Source organism: Lepidochelys kempii, chromosome 5, assembly GCF_965140285.1.
Source record: "Lepidochelys kempii isolate rLepKem1 chromosome 5, rLepKem1.hap1, whole genome shotgun sequence".
Classification (NCBI taxonomy): Eukaryota; Metazoa; Chordata; order Testudines; family Cheloniidae; genus Lepidochelys; species Lepidochelys kempii.
The window spans coordinates 50541850-50554389 of record NC_136384.1 but is presented as its reverse complement, the minus strand read 5'-3'; the positions used below and the strand labels follow the sequence as shown (position 1 = coordinate 50554389).

Here is a 12540-nt window from a genome sequence, read left to right as displayed (position 1 = left end):
TTTGTTGTATGTGGGATTTGATTTGTTTTATGGGTTAAGTAATTTTTTCCTGGCTTGATCATGAATCCACGCTTAACTTTATATTACTTGATTACATTAAAAAAAACAAATCTTGAGTGGCTTATTATTATCACAACAGAAATAGAATGTATTTCTACTAGACTATGTATTTCATCCCATATAGAGAAATTGCACCTTTTGAGCAAAATCTGTGCTATCTCAGGCAGAGAGAGGAGGGTATAGAAAACCTTTTCCTTCCCTAGTTCACCTGTGCAAAAGCTGCAGGACGAGGATATGTTCCTAGCAAACTGGCACTCCACCATCTCTAGCCTCCCTATGCGTCTGCTGCTGCACTATTCTTGGCCTTCCAATGCAGAAGAATAGTTGGTACATTCTTTCTGGAGCTGCACTAAGATGCAGTCCATAGCACATTTCATTCCCCACTGAACTACTGCCTGGTGTCAAGTATATTCTGAGAACAAAAAAATCTGTAGTGCATGCTGTAGTGCTGGAACAGAAACTATATATTTTTTATAACATAAGATTATGAAATATGCAACTGCTACTGGAGTATTGTGTCCAATTCTGATGTCCGCACTTCAAGAAGGATGCTGAAAAATTGGAGTGGATTCAGAGAAGAGGCATGAGTGATTAAAGAATTTGAAAACATACTTTATATTGAAAGACTCAAGGGGCTCAATCTGCTCATTTTAACAAAGAGATGGTTAAGGGGTGACTTGATCACAGGCTATGAGCACCTACATGGGGAACAGAAATTTGATAACAGAAAGCTCTTTAGTCTAGCAGACAAAGGTATGACAAGATCCAATGGCTGTAAGCTGAGGTTACACAAATTTAGACTAGAAATAAGTTACAATTTTGTAACAATGAGGATAATTAGCCTTGGGAACAATTTACCAAGGGTTGTGGTAGATTCTCCCTTACTGGAAATTTTAAAATCAAGTTTGGATGCTTTTCTAAAAATTGTGCTCTAGTTCCAATGACAGCTATTGGACTTGAAGCAGAAATTAATTCAGGGAAATACTATGGCCTGTGTTCAGTAGGAGGTCAGGCTAGATGTTCACAGTGGGCCTCTCTGGCTTTAAAAATCTGTGAATTCATGAAAAATATATTGCATAGGTCACTTAGTACTTTAACTGCACTCTTTGTAACACACTGAGATTAATAGAACAGGTTTTGTTATTGATCAAGTTATGATTCCAGCTCATGCCATTATCCTGTGCATGATAATAACAGTGTCTTTTATAATATTATTGTTGAAATGTCAAGAATTTACACTTTTTTTTTCCCAATTAAAACCCTCTTTTTGGGACACATGCATCCTAAGACTTGGTAACAAAATGAAGCTTTCCCCAAACTTGGTAGTATAGGGCCAGATTTTCAAAAGTAGGCATACTTAATTGCATCTACCTAACCTATGTGCATAAACGTTCAGTTGGGTAGCACAGATTAGATGTTTGCACATGCATGTAGTTATTTAGACATGTAACTTGCCCCATCCACACAAGAGCTGATTTCTGAGTATCTAAACCTCCATCAAATTTTTGTGTACATTAAGTGTTGGGTGCTCAAATGTGTGGGCACAATTGTACATGCTGTCTTTGAAAATTAATCCTATATTTTGCATACTATTGCAGGAATTTAGAAAAGATTACTTTTGACATGTGTATATGCCAACTGTGATCACTCCTTTCATAAGTCAGGAGAATATAATAAGGCTGGGATGAGTTAGAATAAAGAAATGAAAACTAGAGGAAAATCTGTGCAGTTTCCTTCCCTCCACTCTCCATATAAAATAGTCTTTGAGAGGAGATGCTGTCCTTCATACTAACAATCCACTCCAGTAGGCAACCCTTGGTCTTAAGTGACTACTTTAAAATGTCCCTGTGAGGTTTCGAGTACAAAGTAGTTCAGTGTTTTTAAAGACTATCTTTACTGTACAGCTGATAATTTTTTTCTGGTTCCTTTGGGTCTTCTCTTGGGAAGGTTTCAGTGTGCTCCAAGTTCCTCCCTCCCTTTCTTCTAGCTTTGCGTACATATAGTAGGCTCCTGCAAGATACTCCTAGGATATCAACAGTTATCTCCCATCCTTGTCATAATGATGCCTCAAGAGTCCCAAGACAGGTTCTAAACCTGCATACTATAACTGAGAGCCAAACACTGGTTTTTTTCACACTCAGATAGTCCCATTGAAGTAAATGGGACAGTTTGCATGAGTAAAGCAAGCAGGATTGGCCTTGAGTTACGACACTGATGTCTTGAAAAGAAAGTGTCAGAGAGTTGTGTTATCAAGCATGCAAGAGAATTCCAAGGTCCTGTAGCTATTATTGTTCGAGAAAAAATAATCTCATTAATTGAATGGTAATTCAGTAATCACAGTGACTGGATAATTCTTGAATACTTAATAATGATCATTCTTGAATACAGTTCAAATGATTGCCCATACCGGTAATGAATTTTTGTTGTATCAGTAGCTAGTTAAGTTTATTCTGTTCTTTTTCTCCCAATAAAACATATATGGGATATAACCAAATTAGAATATGCTATTAGATATAATAGGATAACAACATAAGTGCATCAGAGTGCACAGGAATACAGCAATGGCTGTGTGACGCAGGTACTAACTCTAATCCTCTCAAAAAAGAATGTCACCTTTAATGGTATATTGGTAGCTAATAAATGTTTGTTTTCACCAATAAATGACAGGCTTTTGTTCTTATTTTAAAAGGACCTGGAAATAGTAAACCAGCAAAATCCACAGCTGTGCCTCCAGGACCTCCAGTGTACTTGGACCTGGTATATATTCCCAACCACAGTAATAGCAAGAATGTTGATGTAGAGTTTTTCAAGAGAGTGAGGTCATCCTACTACGTGGTGAGTGGGAATGATCCTGCAGCTGAAGAACCAAGCAGGGCTGTTCTGGACTCCCTACTGGAGGGCAAGGCTCAGTGGGGAAGTAACATGCAGGTAGGCTCTCTAACAATATTTCTGTTTTGTGAATTAAAATCCTTATGAAAAGCAACCACAGGAAGCAAGAGAAGCTACTAAGCTATGGCTCTTGTTTAGAAGAGAGCCCTTTGGTGTACTATAGATGAACACTCCCTCATTTCTCTTTTAATAAGAGCGACATATGTGAGAATAAGGTTTTGGAATCCTCCTAGCCTAGAGGCATGATGAAAGGTACGTGATCTTAGCAACAAGAGCAGGCTCAAGGGATTTGGCCAATTTGAGCACCTAAACGTGGAGCTAGGTTCTTTAACACAGACACCCACATTTTTAAAAATTAGGAGATACCGTGCTAATATTAGATCCGTTCAGAAATCAACTGCGGCATGCTGTGTGTATGTGCGCTGCAGATTTTTCAAGGTACGTAATGGAACAACGCTTGCATTAGTATCTGGTCCATAAAAACAGTTAGCTAACTCAATTAATTAAAATCCATTTGCTACCTAATGTTATGTCATATTCTGTGGTATCTTCAGGTGTCCTTTGTGCAGAGTAGAATATAATTTATTCATCTTCAGCTTTGGTATTTTCCATTTAGCAGCAGCATGGTGACGTGTAATACAGTAGTGCCTCAGAGTTATGGCCACCAGTGTTATGAAATGAACAGTCAACCACACACCTCATGGGGAACCAATCAGGCTGCAGCACACGCACACGTACAGTACTGCGTTAAACGTAAATGGGAAAGCATTTTTCTTTTGCATGGTAAAGTTTCAAAGCTGTATTAAGTCAATGGTCAATTGCAAACTTTTGAAAGAACAACCATAATGTGTTGTTCAGAGTTACAAACAACCTCCATTCCTGATGTGTTTGTAACTCTGAGGTTCTACTGTGTAAAAGGTGTTTGAAGAGCCATGTCAATGATGCAAGAATTCCCTGAAAGACTAACAAACAAACTGTCCTCTCTTGTAAAATTTTCCACAATAGCTGACATAATAAACGTTCAGTTGCAACTGTTATGTTAATAACATTCTTATTTACAATAAGCCTAAATAGATTGATTATTTATTTATTTATTTATTTATTTATGCCAATTCCTTGTAATTGAGTAGCACAGTTTAGATAAAAGCAGTTTTATTTTTCTTTGTCCAGTTAATTTGATGTCCATATTCCTTGCCATAATGATTATTTCTAGTGTGGTTGATATGGCTATATCCAGTTCTTTCTTTCTTTTTCTTTCTTTCAGTATTGACCCATTTTCTGAGTGCCAAATCTGTGTCACCAAAATAAATATCAGAGAGGACAGGGACCTTTTTGTGCTCTTCATGTGGGGAAAAACATTGAGGAATAGTGATCATACATTTGGCAGCTCAAATTAATAAATAATTAAACACAGTTTTATTAAAATGTTGCCTCCAACACCATCCTGTTAAACTTCTCCTTTCCTACAGAAAAGGAGAGTCTTTCCAGCTTTTTTATAAAACAGGAACTCAACATTATTTAATGGAATTCACTCAGCATATCAGGAAATCTGTGAAGAGAAGGATAAATTTTAAGGAACAAGATTGTACTCATTGGAACTATTATTAATATTAGTCATGTTTATTGCAATATTGCCTAAAGGGCCAATCAAAATAGGGCCCCGTTGTGCTAGGCGCTGTACAGATATTGAGTAGTAGATGGTCCCTACCCCGAACCCTACCCCGAAGAGCTTACTGTGTAAATAGAGAAGATAGACACTGGGCGATGGAAGGGGTTTAATATACAAGCAGCGGGAACAATGTGATGGCCAAAAAGGTCATGTTCATTTATTAGTTCCATGGGTACTAACAGTTTTTGTTTAGTTTTTTAGGGTGGGTTTCCTTAGAAGGGTATCAGCTAAATGGAAAGCAAAAGGAAAGGGAGGGGGCAGAGCAGGGGAGAAAAGGGGTAGGTATGGAGTGAAGCTGAGGGGAAGACTGTGAAGGAGAGATCTGGAGCAAACTGCACAAGGCAGAGAAAGTACAAAACTGTAGAAAGTTCTCAGAATGGCCAAATGCCCAAAGGTCCCTGCTTTGGCTGCTTCCGCCCGTACTAGCTGGAGTCTCTGTCTGGCTCCACTCTGCAGTTTTCTCCTAAGGTCACATGGGGAGTTGGGGGACAGAAGGGGAGGTACCACCTAATCCTAGTGCCCCCTTAGTAAGGGTGTCTCCCCTATATATAGTTCTGGGTCCTTCAGAGCACTGGAGAGAGGGATGGCTTTGGCTGGTCCCCATTTGACACCCATCCTGTCCCAGTGCAGCAATCTCTGCTTTGGCTGCTTCTGCCCTGCCCCTGCTTGCTGGAGTCAGTGGCTGCTGGCTGCACTCTGCAGTTTTTTCTCAAATAGTCTAGCATAGGAACAGTTACTTTTAGAAATATCTGTATTAAACTTGAGTTGGTTTTTCTGTCTTTTTCCAGGAATTATTTGTTGTGTATATATAAAAGCTATCGGAATTTAGTATTGTATAGGGTTACTGTATGTGCACGAATTGTGAAGTAGAAAGGATTTTGAAAATTGTCTTATCATAATAATAATAAATTTCAAAATGCCCTAATCGTACTCATTGCAAGATCTGTACCTAAGGGGATCCTAGCTATTGAAGCTGTGAATGCTGCATGAATTTATGTTGCAAACATGTAATCCTAGGGCACCTCATTTGCCCTTCAGACATAATAAATAATACTAAACATGATGCCTTAGTCCCACAAGGTACCTCTGCAGCCTACAGAATTGTAGTGTGATGGCTGTCATTTTGGCCAACACATCAGGGTTTGAAGTTAGGGACCTTCTGAGGTAAAAGCAGGAGCTGCTACAGTTTGAGTTAAAAACACAAAGCTTCTGTGGCTGGGACTGTAGCTACTCATATCCTCTGTGGATCAACACAGAAGGGGACATGGAACACGCTCACCAGTGGGTTACAGCAGCACTGTAAGTGCAATCTTTAGTTAGCTTTTTCATTTAGAGACCATTGATTTAGCTTCCATGCGAAGCAATACCTTGCATATTCAGGCTTTTCTTTTGGTAAATGATTTCTTTGCCGCTATTATATCCTGCATATTTTCTTGCTTGAAATACCCATTTGCTTCCAAAAGGAAAATCTACGTGTTGACTGTGACTTTAGCATCAAGACTCTGTTTTCACATCAGTTGTTTCTTCTGTCCATTCCTAAAGAGTTTTCCTATTCCATATTGTAGGTGACCTTAATCCCAACCCATGATTCAGAAGTGATGAGGGACTGGTATCAAGAGACTCATGAGAAACAGCAGGACCTCAACATCATGGTTTTGGCAAGCAGCAGCACTGTTGTTATGCAAGATGAATCTTTCCCTGCATGCAAGATTGAACTGTAGAAACAAGGCCATACACTACAACATTAAACTTTACTTCCTGAAATTCTTCAGTTTGAAAATACCTTTTCTAAAAATTCAACCCATCTAATTCAACTGCTGAACTATATACCTGCCAAATGCTATACTGTGTCACGGTGATGCAAATCACTAATATTTTTCAGTCTTTGCTGATTGCTAAGGGAAATAACAGTATTCCCAAAGTAGGGTTCAGATTACTGCAAAATTACAGATCCTGGTTCATCCCTGCTGAACATTTGGAAACCATGCACTAGCAAACCCAACTGACTTCTGCCAGGTAGAGGCATTTGACCTCGAAAGAAACACAAAGAGAGAGAGAAATAGAGAGAGGGGTAGGAGGAGAAAGTATAAATAATTGGGTCTGCATTAGTCTCACGGCGATAGATGTATTGCTTACTGCAGTCTGCTTATGCTCTCACGTGAAAAGAAAGTTTTAAATTTGTATCAGTCTGAGTTATAGGAAAGGGGGCCTTAGTTTACAAAATTATGTGAGCTAATAATAAAAGGAAACTAAATGTGGCTTTGAAGGGACATAAGATCTAAACACTCATTAGCCATTAACTAATTTGAACGCTGCATACTGACGTAACATAATTATCATACACTAAATATGCAAGTAGTTTGAACCCCATTCAGAACTCTAAAACTTTTCTTTTAACATGCAAATATGTTGGTCTAAGGCATGCTCCCAGTGAATATCTGTTTAGTCCACTCAAAATTGACAAACCTGCATGCTTAAACACTCAAGTCAACAGCCAATTTACTGAAGCAAAATACCAAAGCAGTTGGGGAGTACATACAGTAGACAAATTGCCTTAGAAAGTGACTTGAATGTACAAAGATACTTAATGCACTTATTTTTTAATGTGAGACAGCAAGTTTATAAAACATCTGTTTAGGATTATAGTTACACCAGTAAAGAAGTGTGAGTGTGCATGTGTGGTACTAGAAGCCTATCTGATTGGTCAAACAGCTTGGTACTATGAATTATGTATGTTGGCTGAACACTTCATTGGTAACACCTGGACAGCTCAACAAAACAAGACAAGCATTTTTGCAAGCTGCTTTTGTACTGCGGAAGCAAGATTGAAGTGGTGTCCAGTATCAGAAATGCAAAACTTAGTGAAACACAGTATATTGAAAAAGGTTCTCAGCGAGTCTGTACAGTATTTTACTTTCCTTTGTCTTACGTTATTTTATTTGTTAATTTAAGAGTGAATATGGGAACAAATGTACAGAAGAATTTTTTTTAGCTCTGTGTGAACTTTTAATAGATGACTTTTTAACAAAATTTTTTGTTTACAGGAAAATGCAAAGAAAAAAATTTCAGGTGAAGGCCTTTTTTTTAGTAGTTTTGTAAGAAATACATAATGTTGTTTGAGGTTCTGGTGAGAATGAAGTATGATATTGCAGTAACATATTTATTGAAAACATTTAACTGCCAAGAATTTTTGGGGAAAACCCTTAATGATTAAATTCATCTATTAGCGCTCACAAAAAATAGGAGTTGAAATGCCAGTTGACTGCTCTTTACAAAGTGGTAGTTAGACTCACAATTCTCCCAAGATCTTTAAAAAGATTGAAAAAGCAATGATTACCTTAAATAAGCCAAGCAGGTTTTGGGGGGGGGGGTGTTGGGTTGGTTGGTTTTCTTTGTATGTGTGTGTTTTTGATTTTTCTGTAAAGTGTTCCCAGTGTCTACAGATCATTTCCAAAAGTAAAAACATACAGATCAGTTCCACTATTAAAGAGAGTTTGGACTCTTAAGTCTTGGAAGCTTTACCACTACAGAAAATATTGTTACATTTCAGTTTGTAGACTTGTACATCAGAATTTAAATAAGGTAAAGGCCTCCTAACTGGAGATTTGTGCTGGTCTGTACAATTCATCTTTATGGTAGGCTTTGAGTTCCACTAGGTAGTGAACAATGACCTCATTTTATTTTCTTTACGTATTACGTATTTTAAATGTTAACATTGTTAGTTTATTTTTGTTCGGTAGGTGTGTGTTTGCACTGCTAATTTTTATGTTTTGGGTTTTTTATATTACTTCAGAGCCCTTTAAATCTGGGCCCTTGTAGCCCATTTAATGCTGTGAATTACTGTTTGTCAAATGTGGGTGGGGGTTGTTTTAATATTTTTGTTGGATATCATTAGCAATGCTATTTTATTTATTGGTCTACCTTTTAGATCCTTGAAAATAACTCAGAATGATTTTGATACAAAAGACAAAGGGAAATGTATTGTGAAAACAAGCGGAATTTGCTGAGCTCATAATCATTTACTTAACATTTATTTTGTCTACAAAGTGAAAGGCAAAATATTTTATTAGATAGCTGATTTGGTAGAATAGTTGTATTATTTCTACTACAATTCTTTCTGATTTATCTACTCTCTCATGTCAGTTAGATTTCAGACTTTTTGGCTTCGGGGAGCAAATTCCAGACTCTCCCAAAACTGGAAGTAGTTTGTTTCTCCACTTTGATAGAAAATCTAATTAACAATGAGCAATGATCTCGAGACTAATCTTATACCAATGTAAATCAGGAGTAGCTTCATTGAAATTGCAGGTAAATTAGTATAAATTAAATCAGAAACAAGCTTCAAATCTCCAGCACCCCAAGTAAATTTGTAACAGCTCAAATAATTGTTTTACTTAAAATAAGCCAGTTACAGCCAATCTTAAACTGTACTTTGATTTTTTTTGCTGCTACAGAAAAAGTCAGCTGTTTTGACTCAGCTGACATTGTTCCTATGAGATATTGTAATACTTGTTCCATCCACTGTTCTAAATGACAGCCAAGCCTGAGTGTTATTAACTTCCCAATTAGCTCCTCTTGCCCTTAATGCCTTTCCTGCCTGTGTAGCTAATCTAATTGTGCTAGTCATAGTCATACACAATTAGTTTAGTAACAGTCATCAAAATGTACCATGAACGTTGATGGTGAGCGCTGTTGATCAGCACAGATTTCTAGGAGCATGGTTTGATACTGATTACTCGAATTATAAAGATTCAATATTTGAGTGTAAAGAACACTCTACTTAAATGATGTTGTTACCCATGACAACATTCCCAATCATGACCTTTATGGTAGTACTGCACTGCTGAATAAAATTCAATGAAGAGTTAACATTGGAGATCACATCCATTTCCAAACCTAAACAGATCCCCTTGCATGCCTTCTCAAAGTCTTGTGCTGGGGCTGACTACATTGTCTCTTTCCTTTAATTCCATCTCCTGTAGAGTTCACTCTGGTGAATGGATCCAACTGTGTATATGGGGTTTTTTTAACTGTCTATAGTAGCTTATATGGTTTAGGAGCCTTCCCGTACTCATTTGCTAAGATCTAGTAGTTTTGTTAATGGAATTTTCCACCCTTCCCAGTGCAAGAAATTCAGCTGTAAGGAACTATTACTGTGCATTTTTGAAATTTCTGTCATATGCCTCTTTATTCATCTGTCACCGGAGGTTCTTGCTCAGTGATAACATTTTGAGAGAAATGGTAATTTTTTTGGTCTGGATTTATTAGAAAAGGAAAAACTATAATGGTTACACTTGAAAGAAACTGTAAGCTTTCATCTTTTCACTTAATAATTGAACAAAAACACAAAGCAACCTAGTGATAAGCATTTCTTTGAATGCAATTCTGTTATTCACCTGATTTAAAATGTTTGATATTTAAAAAAAAATCTGTTTGTTGTGACTTTACAAAAAAAAATCAAATAACTAAATAAAAAGGCCGCATAAAAATATTGAAAAGAAAGGAAAAAAGGGAAAGAAAAAAAAAAGCTTCTCTGCACTTAACTAGCTAGGCGCTCCAGATGGCAGGAGCTATCCATAAAATTCATTCAAGACTGGGCTGTAATCACAACAGTAGAAGAGCAATTATGAAGTACAATATGCTTTCACATGTTTGCATGCAGCCATGTATCTTCCAAACTATGGAAAGAAACAGTCTTGTTGCCAGCTGAGAAGCACCTCACACACTCCTCTCTCTTGTTCTGAATGGTGTTTGTGTCAGTCTGCAGCTGTGTATGGTAATATGTCTTATAATCCTGCATCACTTCTATTCTATCCAGTCATATCTAATGTAGAAAAATAGTTTCCAGTGAAAGTAATATGTAGTGCTTTTATGATATTTGTGTGCAATATCCCCTCTTCCATTGAGGATATTTGATGTAAAGGAAACAAACTCAGTTCCACAATAAAATACAAAAGTAATGAAGTAGTGTTGGTATGTTTCTTGTCTTTGTGTTGTAAGTGTGAATTTATGAATTTGCCAGGCTGCCTGTTAGATTTTAAAGCCAAAAATCTAACAAACCTGATGTATAATTATTTCCATTTTACAGATGGGGAAATTGAGGCAGAGTGAAGTGACTTGCCCAAGATCACCCCACAGGCCAGTGATGGAGATGAGAAGAGACTCGAGGTCTCTTACGTCCCAGTCCAGTGCCCGATCTACTAAGCCACATTAGGTCTATAAAAAAACTACACATTAGAATTCAATATTTTATTGAGTCCAGGGAGTGTTAGCTTACTAGTTTAATGCTGGGTTCTTTTCAGCTCAACTTTTAACTTAAACAGTATTTCTCAAATAGGACACTTGCTTATTCTTAACCAACCAACAATTTGTTAATTCATCCAGAACCATGTTAATGTATAACCAACAGTTCACCACTCAAATACAGACACAACCAATTGTGTGTACTACATAAACAATACAGTCTTGCAAGCAGTTGTAACAGACGACAGTTGAGACTCAGCAGCTATATCAAGGAACAATGCAAATTACCAAGATTTCTTACTACATTTACTAACAATCATCAATTCTTTAATACTAACACATTTATCACAGTTCCACGGGTGCACTTATCTTTAAGGCACATTGTTACTTCTCTTTGACTAAACTGGTCTGAAAGGGACAAGTTTAAAATTCAATTGCTTCAAGTTATTGTTTTCAAGCTCTCTTAGAATCTAAAGTATGGTTACTTGAGGTCTCACTAGAGTGTAAACTCAGCAAGATAACCTACACTTATTTATGTTAAAGAATAGAAGGGGACATACAATCTTGGGAATGAAATCTCACCACTTCTTCATGTTATCCTCTTAACCCTGGAAAGGTGGAGATTCCTTCCACACAGCTGGTCTTGGCATCGGTCACACTTGGGATTCTGTAGCTTCTTGTGTTGGGTTGACTCAACTCCCTTGAGCATATGGTGACCTCAGTTTGTATATCTTAGTTTCAGGGCTCATAGGAGAGGGCCACCTTCTGATTCCTATTGGACATATGCCAAGTGGGCCCCAGATTTACCCTCTCCTAGTTTCTTTGCTGCTTACATTAGCATCTCGAAGATGGCATTGGTTTATAACAAATTTCCTTAATCCTTATTGGAGGCTTTTTTAAGTTTGATTCATTTCAAGGATTGCATTTCATTATTTGCCCCTACTATCAATTGGGATTCTCTCTCCCCCCAAGCAATTTCTGTTAATATCCCAAAGTTATACCCTGGTTTATATCTCTGAATATTTATCCTTCCTTGTGCCTGACAATTCCTATTACTGCTAGAATGCAACAATTATTTACAATGAAAACCAGCAAAATCCTTAGAATCTAAATTTGGAGGACACATTCCATACAGTCTTTGATTATACTAAGCATTGCACATTATTTAGAACTTAAAAAAGAATGAGACATTTTCCACATATAGAAGTATATAGATCTGACTCACAAGGCAAACAAGTGTGCAGATTCTAATTAGGGGTGAAGAACCGATTATTCATGGTATATTTGATTTACAAGAAACAGTGTATAATTTATAATTTGGTGCGAAAATGTGGCTTGGATTTCTTGGGGTAACAGTTTGCCCAATTTGACCTTCAATCTTACAGGCACATTTATAGTTTGTTTAACTTGCAACTTACCCATCCATCTCTTCTTGATCCACTCAATGTGCAATGGGCCACTTGCAGAGAAAAGTGTAATATGACTCTTGTTCGGTAACTTGGGAGTTTTTTTGGCTAGGTTAGGAGGAAGAAAAAGGTTTATACATATGCAGATAATGAAAGGATCTTGCCTAGCTGATGATGCCCCCATTTAGCCGTTTTCGTTTCTATAGTTGGGCAGGGGAATGCACAACCTTGGCTGATCTGTGACTCCTTAGACAAAAAGAAAAGGAGGACTTG

General features: G+C 37.3%; 1 protein-coding gene across 1 annotated transcript in view; it reads left to right on the top strand.

The window, feature by feature from the left end:
* Nucleotides 1-10582, top strand: part of MAP1B (microtubule associated protein 1B) — a 97658-nt gene extending 87076 nt beyond the window's left edge. Inside the window, exons 6-7 of the mRNA XM_073344314.2 lie at nucleotides 2750-2988; nucleotides 6184-10582. Coding sequence (XP_073200415.1) covers nucleotides 2750-2988; nucleotides 6184-6339 — 395 coding nt within the window. The 3' untranslated portion in view covers nucleotides 6340-10582. The remainder of the gene's footprint in view (nucleotides 1-2749; nucleotides 2989-6183) is intronic.
* Nucleotides 10583-12540: the final 1958 nt, after the last annotated feature.